Source organism: Carassius gibelio, chromosome B21 (assembly GCF_023724105.1).
Source record: "Carassius gibelio isolate Cgi1373 ecotype wild population from Czech Republic chromosome B21, carGib1.2-hapl.c, whole genome shotgun sequence".
In the NCBI taxonomy this organism is placed as follows: Eukaryota; Metazoa; Chordata; class Actinopteri; order Cypriniformes; family Cyprinidae; genus Carassius; species Carassius gibelio.
This window is the reverse complement of record NC_068416.1, coordinates 10,256,148-10,269,472: the sequence shown is the minus strand read 5'-3', so window position 1 is coordinate 10,269,472 and position 13,325 is coordinate 10,256,148. Positions and strand designations below refer to the sequence as shown.

At 37.6% G+C, this 13,325-nt stretch overlaps 1 protein-coding gene across 1 annotated transcript; it reads right to left on the bottom strand.

Annotated features, from left to right (window-relative positions):
• Positions 1 to 1,684: 1,684 nt before the first annotated feature.
• On the bottom strand, positions 1,685 to 11,124 carry LOC127986115 (phosphoglycerate kinase 1-like). The gene is made up of 10 exons (XM_052588332.1): positions 10,957 to 11,124; positions 9,611 to 9,661; positions 9,038 to 9,190; positions 8,665 to 8,809; positions 5,943 to 6,046; positions 5,741 to 5,860; positions 4,386 to 4,500; positions 3,563 to 3,742; positions 3,295 to 3,472; positions 1,685 to 2,434 (listed from the first exon to the last, which is right to left on the bottom strand). The coding sequence occupies exons 1-10, from the start codon at positions 11,019 to 11,021 to the stop codon at positions 2,295 to 2,297; spliced, it is 1,251 nt and encodes a 416-aa protein (XP_052444292.1). The 5' UTR covers positions 11,022 to 11,124; the 3' UTR covers positions 1,685 to 2,294.
• Between the last annotated feature and the right edge of the window lie 2,201 nt (positions 11,125 to 13,325).

The following is a 13,325-nucleotide window of genomic DNA, read 5'->3' as shown; positions in this document are numbered from 1 at the left end:
GCTTTTACAGCTGTTGTTGAATGACGTATACACACCTCGGCAGGTGAGGGCGGAGCTAAGACAGTGCCGTGTATTGTGGGAAATGTAGTCTACAGAAGAATTTCTTAAATCTTGCCGTGGAGGGCTAATCTGACATATTATCACGTTCCCATGAGTTATTATTTCGTGGCCACGACAAAACTAAGTAAACCGAACAAGTCACTTTACGGGCACCCTAATATACACATAATGATGTGGAAGTTTCAAATTTCAATATTTTATTCAGAATACAACATAGATGACACATCAAATGTTTAAACTGAGAAAATGTATAATTTTAAGGGAAAAATATTTTAATTTTCATGGCATCAAAACATCTCAAACAAGTTGGGACAAAGCCATGTTTACCACTGTGTGGCATCCCCTCTTCTTTTTTTATAACAGTCTGCAAACTGGAGACTGAGGAGAAAAGTTGCTCAAGTTTAGGATAAGGAATGTTGTTCCATTCTTGTCTAATACAGGCTTCTAGTTGCTCAACTGTCTTAGGTCTTCTTTGTCGCATCTTCCTCTTTATGATGTGCCAAATGTTTTCTATGGATGAAAGATCTGGACTGCAGGCTGGTCATTTCAGTACCCTGATCCTTCTTCTACGCAGCCATGATGTTGTAATCGATGCAGTGTGTGGTCTGGCATTGTCATGTTGGAAAATGCAAGGGTTTCCCTGAAAGAGACGACATCTGGATGGGAAGATATGTTGTTCTACAACTTGGGTATACTTTTCAGCATTGATGGTACCTTTCCAGATGTTTAAGCTGCCCATGCCGCACACACTCATGCAACCCTAATAGCATCAGAGATGCAGTATTCTGAACTGAGCGCTGATAACAACTTGGGTTGTCCTTGTGCTCTTTAGTCCGGATGACATGGTGTCCCAGTAAAATAACTTAAATTTCTTCCAAAAATAACTTAAATTTTGTGATTTTGTCTGACCACAGAACAGTTTTCCACTTTGCCATAGTCCATTCTAAATGAGCCTTGGCCCAGAAAAAAACGCCTGCGCTTCTGAATCATGTGTAGATATGGCGTCTTTTTTGACCTATAGAGTTTTAGCCAGCAACGGTGAATGGCACGGTGGATTGTGTTCACCAACATTGTTTTCTGGACGTATTCCTTAGCCCATGTTGTGATTTCCATTACAGTAGCATTCCTGTATGTGATGCAGTGCTGTATAAGGGCCCCAAGATCACAGGCATCCAGTATAGTTTTCCGGCCGTGACCCTTACGTACAGAGATTGTTCCAGATTCTCTGAATCTTTGGATGATATTATTATCTCTTATTTGCTACCTGTCCCAACTTTTTTGAAATGTGTAGCTCATGAAATCTAAAATGAGCCAATATTTGGCACGACATTTCAAATTGTCTCAATTTCAACATTTGATACGTTATCTATATTCTATTGTGAATAAAATAGAAGTTTGAGATTTGTAAATTATGTCATTCCTTTTTTACTCACAATTTATACAGTGTCCCAACTTTTTTGGAATCGGGTTTGTATATATATATAGGGCAATAATATGGTTCAAATTGTGTGATGTAGTGGTTATTTATTAATATGCTCATGATCATTTCTGGTTACGGTACCATCTCTCATAATACCATACTACCATATTGGCTGCAGAAAAAAAAGACTCAAAGCAAAGAAAAAACAGTTTTCATTTTTATTTTTCATTTTTTCTGTTTTTGGTATTTTCATTCTTACTCCACGACAGGTTGTTTGGGTCTAACATTAGCACATCATAATTCCAGTGCGGAACATCTATCTCATAAGCTGCAGGTCTGGGATGACAAGTGCAATATTGGGAGGAAAGTGTCTACAGTATTACAGGTACTCAACATCTGTGAGAAGCCCACAAATCAAATATAAACTCTAGAATCACAACACACAACGATTATACTATGCACACATTCAACACTTAAGCAGATAAAACATAACCCATCTCTCAAATATAACAATCATAACATGAACAGCCATTACTGCTGATGTCAACCTTTCGCTCATGATGGGTGAAAACATCTTGAATGAGAAACATTAAGTTTTTTAACAGAAAAAAAGCAAATGGATTATCTGAATGTGCATGAGTCAAAAGGTCAGCGAGCCTAACACAGCATACACAGTTAGCCGTCCATTGAGAGTGGAGTAGTTGTCATTTGCATCCCAACAGGTGATAGAACGCTGAACAAATGCTGAGTAAGTAAGGATGACAGCTTCTTGGGAGATGAGCACACAACTTCTGGGAGGAGAGGCTCAGAGCAATTATACGTTGCTGAGGGCTTCAACACCAGGCAACACTTTCCCCTCCAGCAGCTCCAGACTGGCTCCGCCTCCTGTGCTCACATGACTGACCTTGTCTTCTGTGTCCCACTTGGCACAGCAGGTTGCTGTGTCTCCCCCACCTGAATTTAAAGAAACAAAGTAGTCAGTTAGTTTAGGTTATTATAGTTGTCAACTGATGGCTTTTTCTAACAGCCGATAACGATATCTTAAGAGAGCCAGGTGGCCAATGGCCGAAAAAAGTCAATATAGGACAATATCACATCACGCTGCTTAAATTTAAGTATCACATGTATCATTTCTGCAATTAAATTTATATGTAATATTTACTAAAATAATTAGAAAGGAATCATTTGGAAATAAATTTGTAATCATTTGTTCTTAAAGGGATAGTTCACCCAAAAATGAAAATTTTATATTTATCTGGTTATCCCCAGGGCATACAAGAAGTAGGTGACTTTGCTTTAGTAAAACACAAACTGAAATTTTTTACTAAAACCGTTGCAGTCCATCAGTCTTATAATGTATGTGGATGTGAATCACGGCTTTGGGAGTCAAAAAACATACACAAACAAAACCAAATTAAACCCTGCGTCTCGTGACACAAAATGATTGGTCTGTGCAAGAAACTGAACAGTATTTTTATCCATCTTTTTTTATTTTTACCTCTGATACACACAACTGCTTTTTTATTGTATGTTTTAGCCTTGATTCACATCCACTTACATTATAAGACTGATGGACTGCAACGGTTTTAGTAAAAAAAACAAACATCTCAGTTTGTGTTCTACTGAAGAAACAAAGCCACCAAGATCTTAGATGTCCTGGGGGTAAGCAGATAAACATTACATTTTCATTTTTGGGTGAACTATCCCTTTAAATTTCAGATAGGAACTACTTGTTTCTGTAAGACCAGTCTATTAGATGCGTGTCATTACAGGCATTTTGGGCAAGAACATAAACAATGAAATTAAATCCTTACCAATAATGGTGATGCAGCCATTTTTGGTCGCTTCCACTACTTTGTCCATCAAGTTCTTGGTTCCAAAAGAGAAGTTGTCCCACTCAAACACACCAACAGGTCCATTCCACACAATCTGCTTGGCTCTGGCTACAGCCTCTGCATAGAGCTTGGAGCTCTCCGAACCACAGTCTAGACCCTGGACAGAAGGAGAACCATTTCTAGTTCACTTCAGAGGAAGAGGAGAAGATGATATAGCTCACAGCAATCTAACATTTGTCCACCTCACCATCCAGCCAGCTGGAATACCATCGGCTACCGATGCAGACCCTGTCGCTGCCTTCTCATCAAACTTGTCTGCAGTGACAAAGTCAACAGGAAGTGTGATCTTCACGCCATTCTTCTCAGCCTTAGCCATGAGGTCTTTCACAATTTTGGCACCCTCTTCGTCAAACAGGGAAGTGCCAATCTGGACACAACAAGTGAACAATTTCTTTTTTAAACTTGATGGGGGTACTTCATTAAACACTTTATGCAATATACTTGGCTACGATTATGGATAAAAATACAGGGTGTTACAGATTTCACGTTATTATATTTTATAATATTATAATCACGATCTTGCCAATGTTCCCTTGTCTTATGTATAGATGTATTACTTTCTGTCTAGAGTGCCATTTGTAGTACTTTTGTTTCATTGGTCCTCCTTATTGTATTCCCATGTGTGTCTTGTCTTGTTGTACAACAGTCCAGTGTTTTAGTCAGTCGTTGTCTTTGCAAAGTTGTGTCGTGTTGTTCTATTTCCTGGTTCTCTCTGTGTTTGGTTCTAAGTTTCGCGATTACCTTTTGTTTTCTTAAATGTTCCACTGATTGCACTTGGATCCTACCTCGGCTCTTCCTTGCACTGACACGTTACAATTACATTATGGTCACATATTTTGTTAATTAAAAAAGCACTGTTATAACAAAATAATGTTTATTTTAACCTTATTTGTTTTAGGGACTTTTCACATAATACCATGATTATGATTTAAAAAAAAAAACGAAAAAAAAAAAAAAACTTAAGTTGGGGACTTTAGTTTGCAGTCTGAATGAAGCTTCAACTCACTTACCTCCATGTTGTTGAGAACCTTGAGGAAGGTAAAGGCCATTCCTCCACCAATGATCATCTCATTCACCTTGTCCAACATGTTGTTGATCAGCTGAATCTTATCTTTGACCTTGGCCCTGTATGATCAAAGCAACAATCAATTAAACAAAGCCCTTTCAATGAAATGCTCATTTTTTAAATGCAAATCTTTTGGGGTTGAAACTGAGAAACATCCGCCTTTGAGAAACTGCCCTAGAACGTTTTTTTTTAGACAAAAGTTTAAAGATTGTTGTTCATTGGAGTACAGCTTATCATTGGGTCAGTTGCCTCACTGATCTTTGTTACTGGGACAAAGACTACTTCTGTCACAACTGCACATGACTGACGGCCAATGAATATGCAGAGGTGGAAGCTTTCAGAGAAAAAAATAAAATAAAAACATTGTATAAGTTGTGCGACGGCCTGAACTATGACTTCAAGCAAATCATTTGCACTGAATCTTCTATTTCCACAAGAACACTGTGTAGTGATCACTGCTAATTTGTTTTAAGTGACTTCCAACATTGCATCACAAGGGTTTCAGCATTACACCAAGAGGACATGAAACTATGAAAAGGAGGAAATCTACAAATGCTTAAATACAATTCTTTTTACAGCCACATAAAGGAGGTGAGGCTTAAAGAACAGAAGAGCAAAATGGATAGTCACACATCCTACTGTTGCATAAGAGGATAAACTCATCTATTCCTGGACTGTCAATGATGCGTTCTGAAGGTTTTTTTCAAGTGAGAAAAGACAGATGCATTGTAATAAAGCATCTCATATTATCTGCCATTATATCAGGTGATCATTTAGTTGTTTAGAAGTTTATTAACAGTACATTGACCAGAATACTGAGCTGAAACCTTTCCTTTGATCTCGGACAAGATCTTACTGTGGCGAGTGGGGCGGGGCTGAGAGGCGTGGGAACGAGGAGTGAGGCCAGGTGTAGTGATTGGAGATGAGCTACATCTGCGCCCCACCGCCGGGATCGAGTCCCACGTAGGAAAGTGAAGGATATAAAACTGGACCGACTATAGTGAAGGATGAGAGAGGTCCAGGCCTGGGCCATATTTTAGGTTTTGGTTTTTATTAGCGCGCACCAGTCATCCGCGAGGGGCTGGTGCCCTGTTTTTTTGTTTATTTTGAATATTAAAGTTTCATTTGATTGTGCGCCGGTTCCCGCCTCCTTCCGGATGAATATGGAGTTTGTATTAGTACACTTACCATACAAAGTCTTTTGGCGTTTTTTTATGACTAAACCTGGTTAAAACTTATCCTCCTTATAACATTATTCAGAACTAAAATGATAAGCTATTAATGTACTCCAATACTCACCCTCCGAGAATTGCCAAGAAAGGCTTCTGTGGTTTCTCAAGGGCCATGGCAAAGTAGTCCAACTCCTTCTTCATCAGAAAACCAGCTGCCTTCTGAGGGAGATTGACTCCAACCATGGAGCTAGAGTGAGACATTAGACATGAAACCCAAAAGGAGAAAAAAAACTTGATAATTTCTATCACTGTTTCATGTAATGGAGCACCTATGAGCTCTGTGAGCAGTTCCAAAGGCATCATTGACGTAGACGTCACCCAGCTTGGACAGGGAGGCACGGAAAGAATCGATTTCCTCCTGACTTGCTTTGGTCTAAAAAAAAAAAAAAAAAAAAAAAAAAAAAGGACACAAAATCCATCAAAAAACATTTATAGGGCATACGCCACTTGGAGAGTAAAAATAGCATAAAAACTGAACTGTGTAATTTCTGCAAAAATGTATGTAATGCTCCCCCTTTTTGGCATTAAGGTCTGTTCACACCAACAAATATGTCTTGCAATCAGAATTGCGATATTAAGTCAGAATTGTGGGATATAATATCTGGCAATTCTAACTTTTTTTTCCAATTCTGACTTATCTCAGAATTGTGAGAGTAGATAAACTCACCATTGAGATATCTTCCAATCCTGACTTTGTAATTCGCAACTGCCTGTTATCAAGTGAGAACTCAACGGTTACATTTTTAGATTAAAAAAGAAACATTGCAATTCTACAAAAAAGTCAGTTAAATCAGTGACAAAAACGGGCTTGAATTAATATGCAAAATTAACCCTCTTGGTAAAAATAAATAAATAAATAAATAAAGTCAATAGTATGTGATGGTTTGTGTCAGTCTGAAAAGACTCATTAAAACATTTCACTCAAAATAAATTAATTTATCTTGCTGTATATTTGTCTTGATGTGCACAAGCCTTTTTTCAATGAGCATAATCCCGCCTTAAACTAACGCCATTGGTTGAACGAACGTTGCTATTCAATGGGCACTTCAGAGATCGTCTTACTATTGGGAGATGAGTCTGTATTACTTACTACTGGAGAAAGTGCAACTAACTTGGATCATGTGTGCCTTAATAACCAATCACATTACAGTTCTGATGACACTGAATTTCTGTCAGAGTTGTGCGACACAATTAATGTTTATGGATACCATAGGAATGAATGAGAAGTGCTGTAAGCTGAATCCCACCTGTCGCAAAAAGTCAGTCACTTCAGTCACAGCATTTGTTTTCATGGTAAACTAAAAATATAAATCCATAAACAATCCAAAAGTATTATTTAATATAAATCATGTTTAAGATTAGCTGATAGGCTGTCGATTCATTATATGATAAGCCTTTTACTCTAAAAAGCTGTTTATTCAGATTAGTGATGCCTCTCTTTCATTGAAATCCATTGAAAATATAAAAAAAATGCCTCTGGTCTCCTTTCTGTTACCATTAGACGTTACACTTTTTCAGGTTTGTCTTCTAGCGACTTTGGTGCACATTTTGAAACATGTATATAATGTGTAAACCACAGATGTCGTACTTATGGTTGTGTTTGCATAGTAAACTGGGGAAAGTATTTTAACCCAGTTACAGTAAGACCCCTGGAACAAGACCAAGATCACATTACTGCCGTCCACATGCACTTAAAGTTCATGACTTCTGAACTACTGTAATGAAATGTTACACAGGTGCCTAGAAAATGCCAAGCACAAGTTCACTGCAGTCGCCTGCCAAAAAAGAAGATGGCAGTTTCCCGGTCTCTTTCTATGGTCTCTACTCATCTCTCTCTCTCTTCTACCCTTTCCAGTATGCATTCCAGACAGGGATCCATGGACCAGAAAAGCCACATGATCACATATGACCTTCCTACAAATGTCAATAGGTCAGCTGCATACAGTATCTCTGCATGCACGCAAAACCACAGAATGCCTTTAACAGCAGTAGCTTGTGCTTTGTAGACAAGCTATCGCTCAGTGATAGAAGCAAATTATTGGCTTCTTGAGCCAAAACAGAATGATTTAGTAAGAGATTTGTGAAATTAGCCTAATCTTAGAGGGCTTCCTTAACGGATTAGTTTATATTAAATATTTGTAGTTGCAAGAGTCCTTATAACAAATACTCTGTTCCTAATTTTTTTTTTTTTTTTTTTTGAGCACAGCATTTAAAACCACAGATCCCAATTAATAGATCATACTGCCATCATGGGAATTTATAAAGTCTTAAATTCAGTTTAATCAGCTTCATATTTATTTTTAAAGCCATGTCAAAAGCAAGGCATGACATTTAAGGTTGATACTAGACAAAATTTCAAATGCATTCAGGTGATACTTTTTTAAAATACATCAATTAAATATTGTCTGTCTATTTCAGTTAAAAACAGTCCAACAAAAATTGTTAAACAGACATTGTAATTCATTGTTAATCTTACATTTATTTTTTTTCCTTTCTTAAAATTGTAGAAGTTAAAACACAGCACTGTAATGCATTCTACAGGCTCACAGTTTTGAGTTTACTTTGCAATGTTTACTTTATGGTGTTTATATTTTAATGTGTTGTAGAGTCATGCATCTCCTTCATCCTCATCTTTTAATTAGCAGATGGAAGTAGTTAAGCATAGACATTTCAAAATAAGAGTCCTATTGCATTTTTGACTAGTTTATAATTAAAAGTTGCATTATGAATAAATTACTTTTTTCTGGATAGCTGTGGTATTTTTTTGTGGTATTCTACATGGTATATGACATTTAATTCAATGTAAACTCTTCTGTTTGGGCTACTATGATAGATATATGATAAACAAAAGATACATGATTTAGAGTACGTGGAATCTGTTCTGTATGGACTACAGTGATTTTATTTGTCCAGGTCTTAAAATTTGATTTGAAGATTTCTGTAAGATGACCAAGCACTTTCTGCAGAGCCGCTGTTGTACGGCGCACTGACCTTGTTTCCCGATGCGTCTTTGCCTTTGCCCTCCTCGGCCACATGGAACCGCAGGTTCTCCAGCAGAATGACAGAACCTGCAGCTGGGTCTGCACAAGCTTTCTCCACATCTGGACCCACACAGTCCTTCAGGAACTGAACATCTCTTCATAAGCAAATTAAACCACAAGGTTGGTGGCGAAGCACTAAATTGAATTATGTATGCATTGCTATTAAGTTGTCAGGAATGATTTTCTGCCATACATTTCTAATGTTTATGCAGTAAAGCTATATAACACCACTGCAGTCAAACAGATGTAGCTTGAAGGTTTATATTATTTCTAACTGATGGTGTAATACATGTAGGTTAAAAGTCTATATTGAACGCTCTTACTTTCCCAGCAGGCTCTTGAGTTCTGCAGCCACAGGCTCCAGAGAGTACTTGGGCATGGGGACTCCATCCGGCCGGCCCAAGTGGCTCATCAGGACTACAGCCTTGGCCCCATTATCTAAACAATACTGAATTGATGGAACTGCAGCCTTGATTCTGATGAGAGCAAATATGATATTAGTTACAAATTCTGTATCACATGGCCAACATGTCTTTTTCAACAGTAAGCCAGTGCTACATACAAATATATATAATAATTTAAAAAAAACATTTGTAATCATAAATTGGTATTTCAAACTAAATGCACTTAATACAATTTAGACATTAAATAAACTGTTAATTTTCTTTGTTGAGATTGTAATTACAAGTAAAGCTCAAATGTCTGGAATTTTATCAGTTCTTTAATATTTTGCAAGAATATGCAGACATGAATGAATGAATGATAATATAGAGCGATTTATAAAGCTGTGGGTCCATTTGAATGATAAAAACATTGCAATTCATCAACACAGAATTTGAAGGAACCATTACTGGCAAGAATTTTTTTTTTATATATGTCAGCAATATCCATCTCACCTCTGGTTATTTGTTATGGTCTTGTCCTTCATAGGGACGTTGAAGTCAACCCTAATGGAGAGAGAGAAAAGAAAATCGTTCTACAACAGAATTTGCTACATAAAATGGCATCATTTAATGTAATGACAAGATTGCTCATTCATTATTTGGAAAATAAAAAGATAAAGAAAATTCATTTAAAATAAGAGACAACTTTTATCCAAAACTTTTAATAGCAATTTATCTCTTGAGCGTAAATTTTAGTCTATGAAAGATTTTTTTATAAATAAAAATACTGTAGAATGACAATAATAAACAACTAAGTCTATAAGCTATCTGATAATGATCATATACATATTATAGGAGTACACACACTGCTGCAACATCTCCATGACTACAGTGAATTATTACTGTAAAGCCCACTAAAGCATTCAGATGCATTCAGGGTGCTGTTGCACTGGCTACTGTAATATTATTAATATAAAAGTTAGACAATATTATAGCAGTTTAGAGCCTGACAGTGGTCACTGTAAAAGAACGAGCCATCGCAACTACAGGAATATCTACTGACTCATCATCATGAAAGCTACTAATTACTTATTCAAAATGATACATCATTTGAATGTTTATGTAAGGGTGAAAAATGTTAAATAAAGCAGCAGACTGTGGGCGAGACATGATGGTCAGCCAGTGTGGATTTCCAGTCAAAAGCTATTTGCTGGCAGGCCTTTTTTCGGTTCTGAATACCATTATTCTTCTAATAGTTGCTGAAAAGATGTGGATGTCTTTTAGCGGAATATATTATTAACAAGTTTCATTTATGTGCATGAAAAGAAATACCTGGCATGCGTTGAGTGACAGTTGTATAACAAGCAGGAACACGCCACTTAATGAACGCGCCAGCACACCTAAAACATTACGTGATGTAAAAACGTGCTGGTTGTCGGTATAATATAAAAATAAAGTGACTAGAGGCTCCCTGACCATTTGGCATTTGTAGCTGTGTGGTGTCATTTCATCGAGACATTTTACAGCGTCTACAGGACATGATTGTGAGACGTTTAAACATCTGCTTTTATTTTAATACAACGGTTATAATATCTGTATATTATATACAGATATTAGAGGACTTGCACGTGCCTTTGGTGCAGCTGCCATCCTGCACGTAAAATGTGACGCATGACACTTACACTTCCGGTTATCAATGATTGAACTCTCTCGGCGTTCTTTCGCATAACCTTGAGTGATTCCAAAAAATTAAAGCTGAATTTTGATATGCCTACATTAATCCAGACATCATAAATTAAGAGTACGGGTATGTAGATATATCGCTAGTGAGTATTATAATTGTGACAATTCAGACTCACCTCATGATCACGCGCTTTCCTTTCACATCCACCTTGTCCAACGTGAGTTTGTTTGACAGAGACATTCTGGCTGTGGATTTGCAACGAATTTCTCCTTAGGTGGCGTGGCGCAATGGTGCAGTGCTGGGTAAGTTCTCGAATGAGAGAGTGAGCTTGATGCTGATGTACACAGTGTGGGCGGGTCTAATAGAGGTATGCGGTTCTAAGCGTAGCGCTCATTGGATATACCTGCTGTCAATCAATTGCTAACTGAGCTCAAAGGATGTTAGAAACTATGACGGAACGTGTTGCAATGTTGCTGCTCCTATCTAGAGATCCTACGCTCTTAAATGAAAATATATTAACTTTTTTTGCTATAATTTTTGCAATTATGGTTTTGTTTTAGTAATTTGGTGTATTTTGGGATAGGGTCAGGAGCTGTTGTTGGTGTTTGGAACGTAGCTACAATTTATAACCACCAGATCCCATCATAAAATACTCTAATCCACATTTCAATCCAATGTTTTATATGAAAGTATATCAAAATTAGCGAATTTCATTTAGATTATTCAGTTACATTTTTAAACGGTCTATCATTGTTCTTCTATTAAATCATATTGAATTATTTTAGTTCATACTGGCATTTGCCACACATTAATTGATCAATTCAATGTGAAAAACGTAACACATACACGTGTAAGGCTCTTATATGTGCACATAATCTATGGAGCATGTGGTGGCTGCTTCATCCGGCGAAACTTCTTCCACAGAGTTTTGGCTGCTTTATTTATTATTATATTTTTTTTTTACTAACCACCAAATGGTGCTATTTTCGACACTCTCGAAGGTTTAAATCTTTTCCTGGGACCGTTAGGGGAACAATTGTACTTTATTAGGTTTTCTTACCCCGTCCCCAAGATCTATGAGAGTGAAGATATAAGACACATGGCAAACACTACTACTGTATATCATTCCAAGAATATAAAAAGATGACTGGAACTTTAACGTCTGCCATCGTAGGCCTGATCATGGCTTAACTGGGAGTTCTGGTAAATGTAGGAGACCTCCAAATTTGTCCACCTACTGTTGGAACTTGCAGGTACACAGGTTGGTTGGATTTTTTTAACTAGCTCCTCCATCTCCATCTTGGTTCCTGAACAGGAACATGTGGACGAAGGTGTACTTACTACGGCAGGACCACTTTAAAATACACTGACTCATGGAACCTCCAAACTTGAAGAGACTGGATCAGGAGCAGCTGAGACTATACCCTCAACTGCTGGAGATGCTTCCGAGTGACTGGCAGCTGGCACTCCAGCTCTGCCAGTTTCTGGAAAGACACACGCATGCAGCTGAGGAACACCAGAGCAGTGATCGTTCTGTCTTGTGGCGTGCCTCTGAGGAAATGCTCTATACAGATCTCAAACCATGGCATGCCATGTTCTCTACTTCTTCAGGTTTCTTGAGAACGACAGATCCAACTCCTCAATTCTGGCACACACATCTCCTTTGTACATGACTGCATGAGCTGCTGCAGATGGCACCTCACTGGGCTTGTGTAGCTCCACAAAATCCTTGAAGTTCCATTTTGCTTCGCAGTTGCACATCTTAATCCAGTGCTTGATGTGTGGGAAATTAATCAGCTCAAGTTCAAGACAGTGGGCAATGGTAACTCATGGAGGTGACTATCTCCAAGGCTCTCCCAAACGTATGTGGATATCCAAAGGCTTTTCTCTGGAACACTTCCCAGCAGAAATTCCTTTTCTTCTACCCAGACCTTTCTTGTATGGCAGCAGATTGTAGAGTGTGGTGTTAAGGTAGGTGGCTACTGACTGAACCACGTGGTGCAGACCCAATCCATTTTCATTGTCCCGAAAAGGAATAAGAATCCGAACTGATTGTTGGAGATTGTATGGAAGCCCGTTTCCCCCACTCAATAAAAAATAAAATAAGGTCATTGTGACTTTTTAACTCCACAATTAAAAAAAAAAAATTTGTTTATTAGAATTGCGAGTTCATTTGTGAAATATAGATATCAACTAACAATTGTGAGTTATAAAGTCTAAACTGGGTGTTATGATGTTAGAATTGCGAGATATAAACTCACAATTCTGACTTTATAACTCGCAATTCTGGTTTCACAAACAGTGCTTAGCTTAAGCCAGGGCTAGACCATAGTTAAATTAAGATATTTAAGCAACTTTTATGCCTTAGATGAAAACATTACAGGTGTGCATCTTGACACAGAACAATGACACTGACATATTTTAAGACATTTTCAGTTGAGACCATAGGAAAATCTCGCAATTCTGACTTTTTAACTCGCGACTGCGTATTATAAAATCAGAATTGCAAGATACGAACTCACAATTCTAAGATTTTTTTTTTAA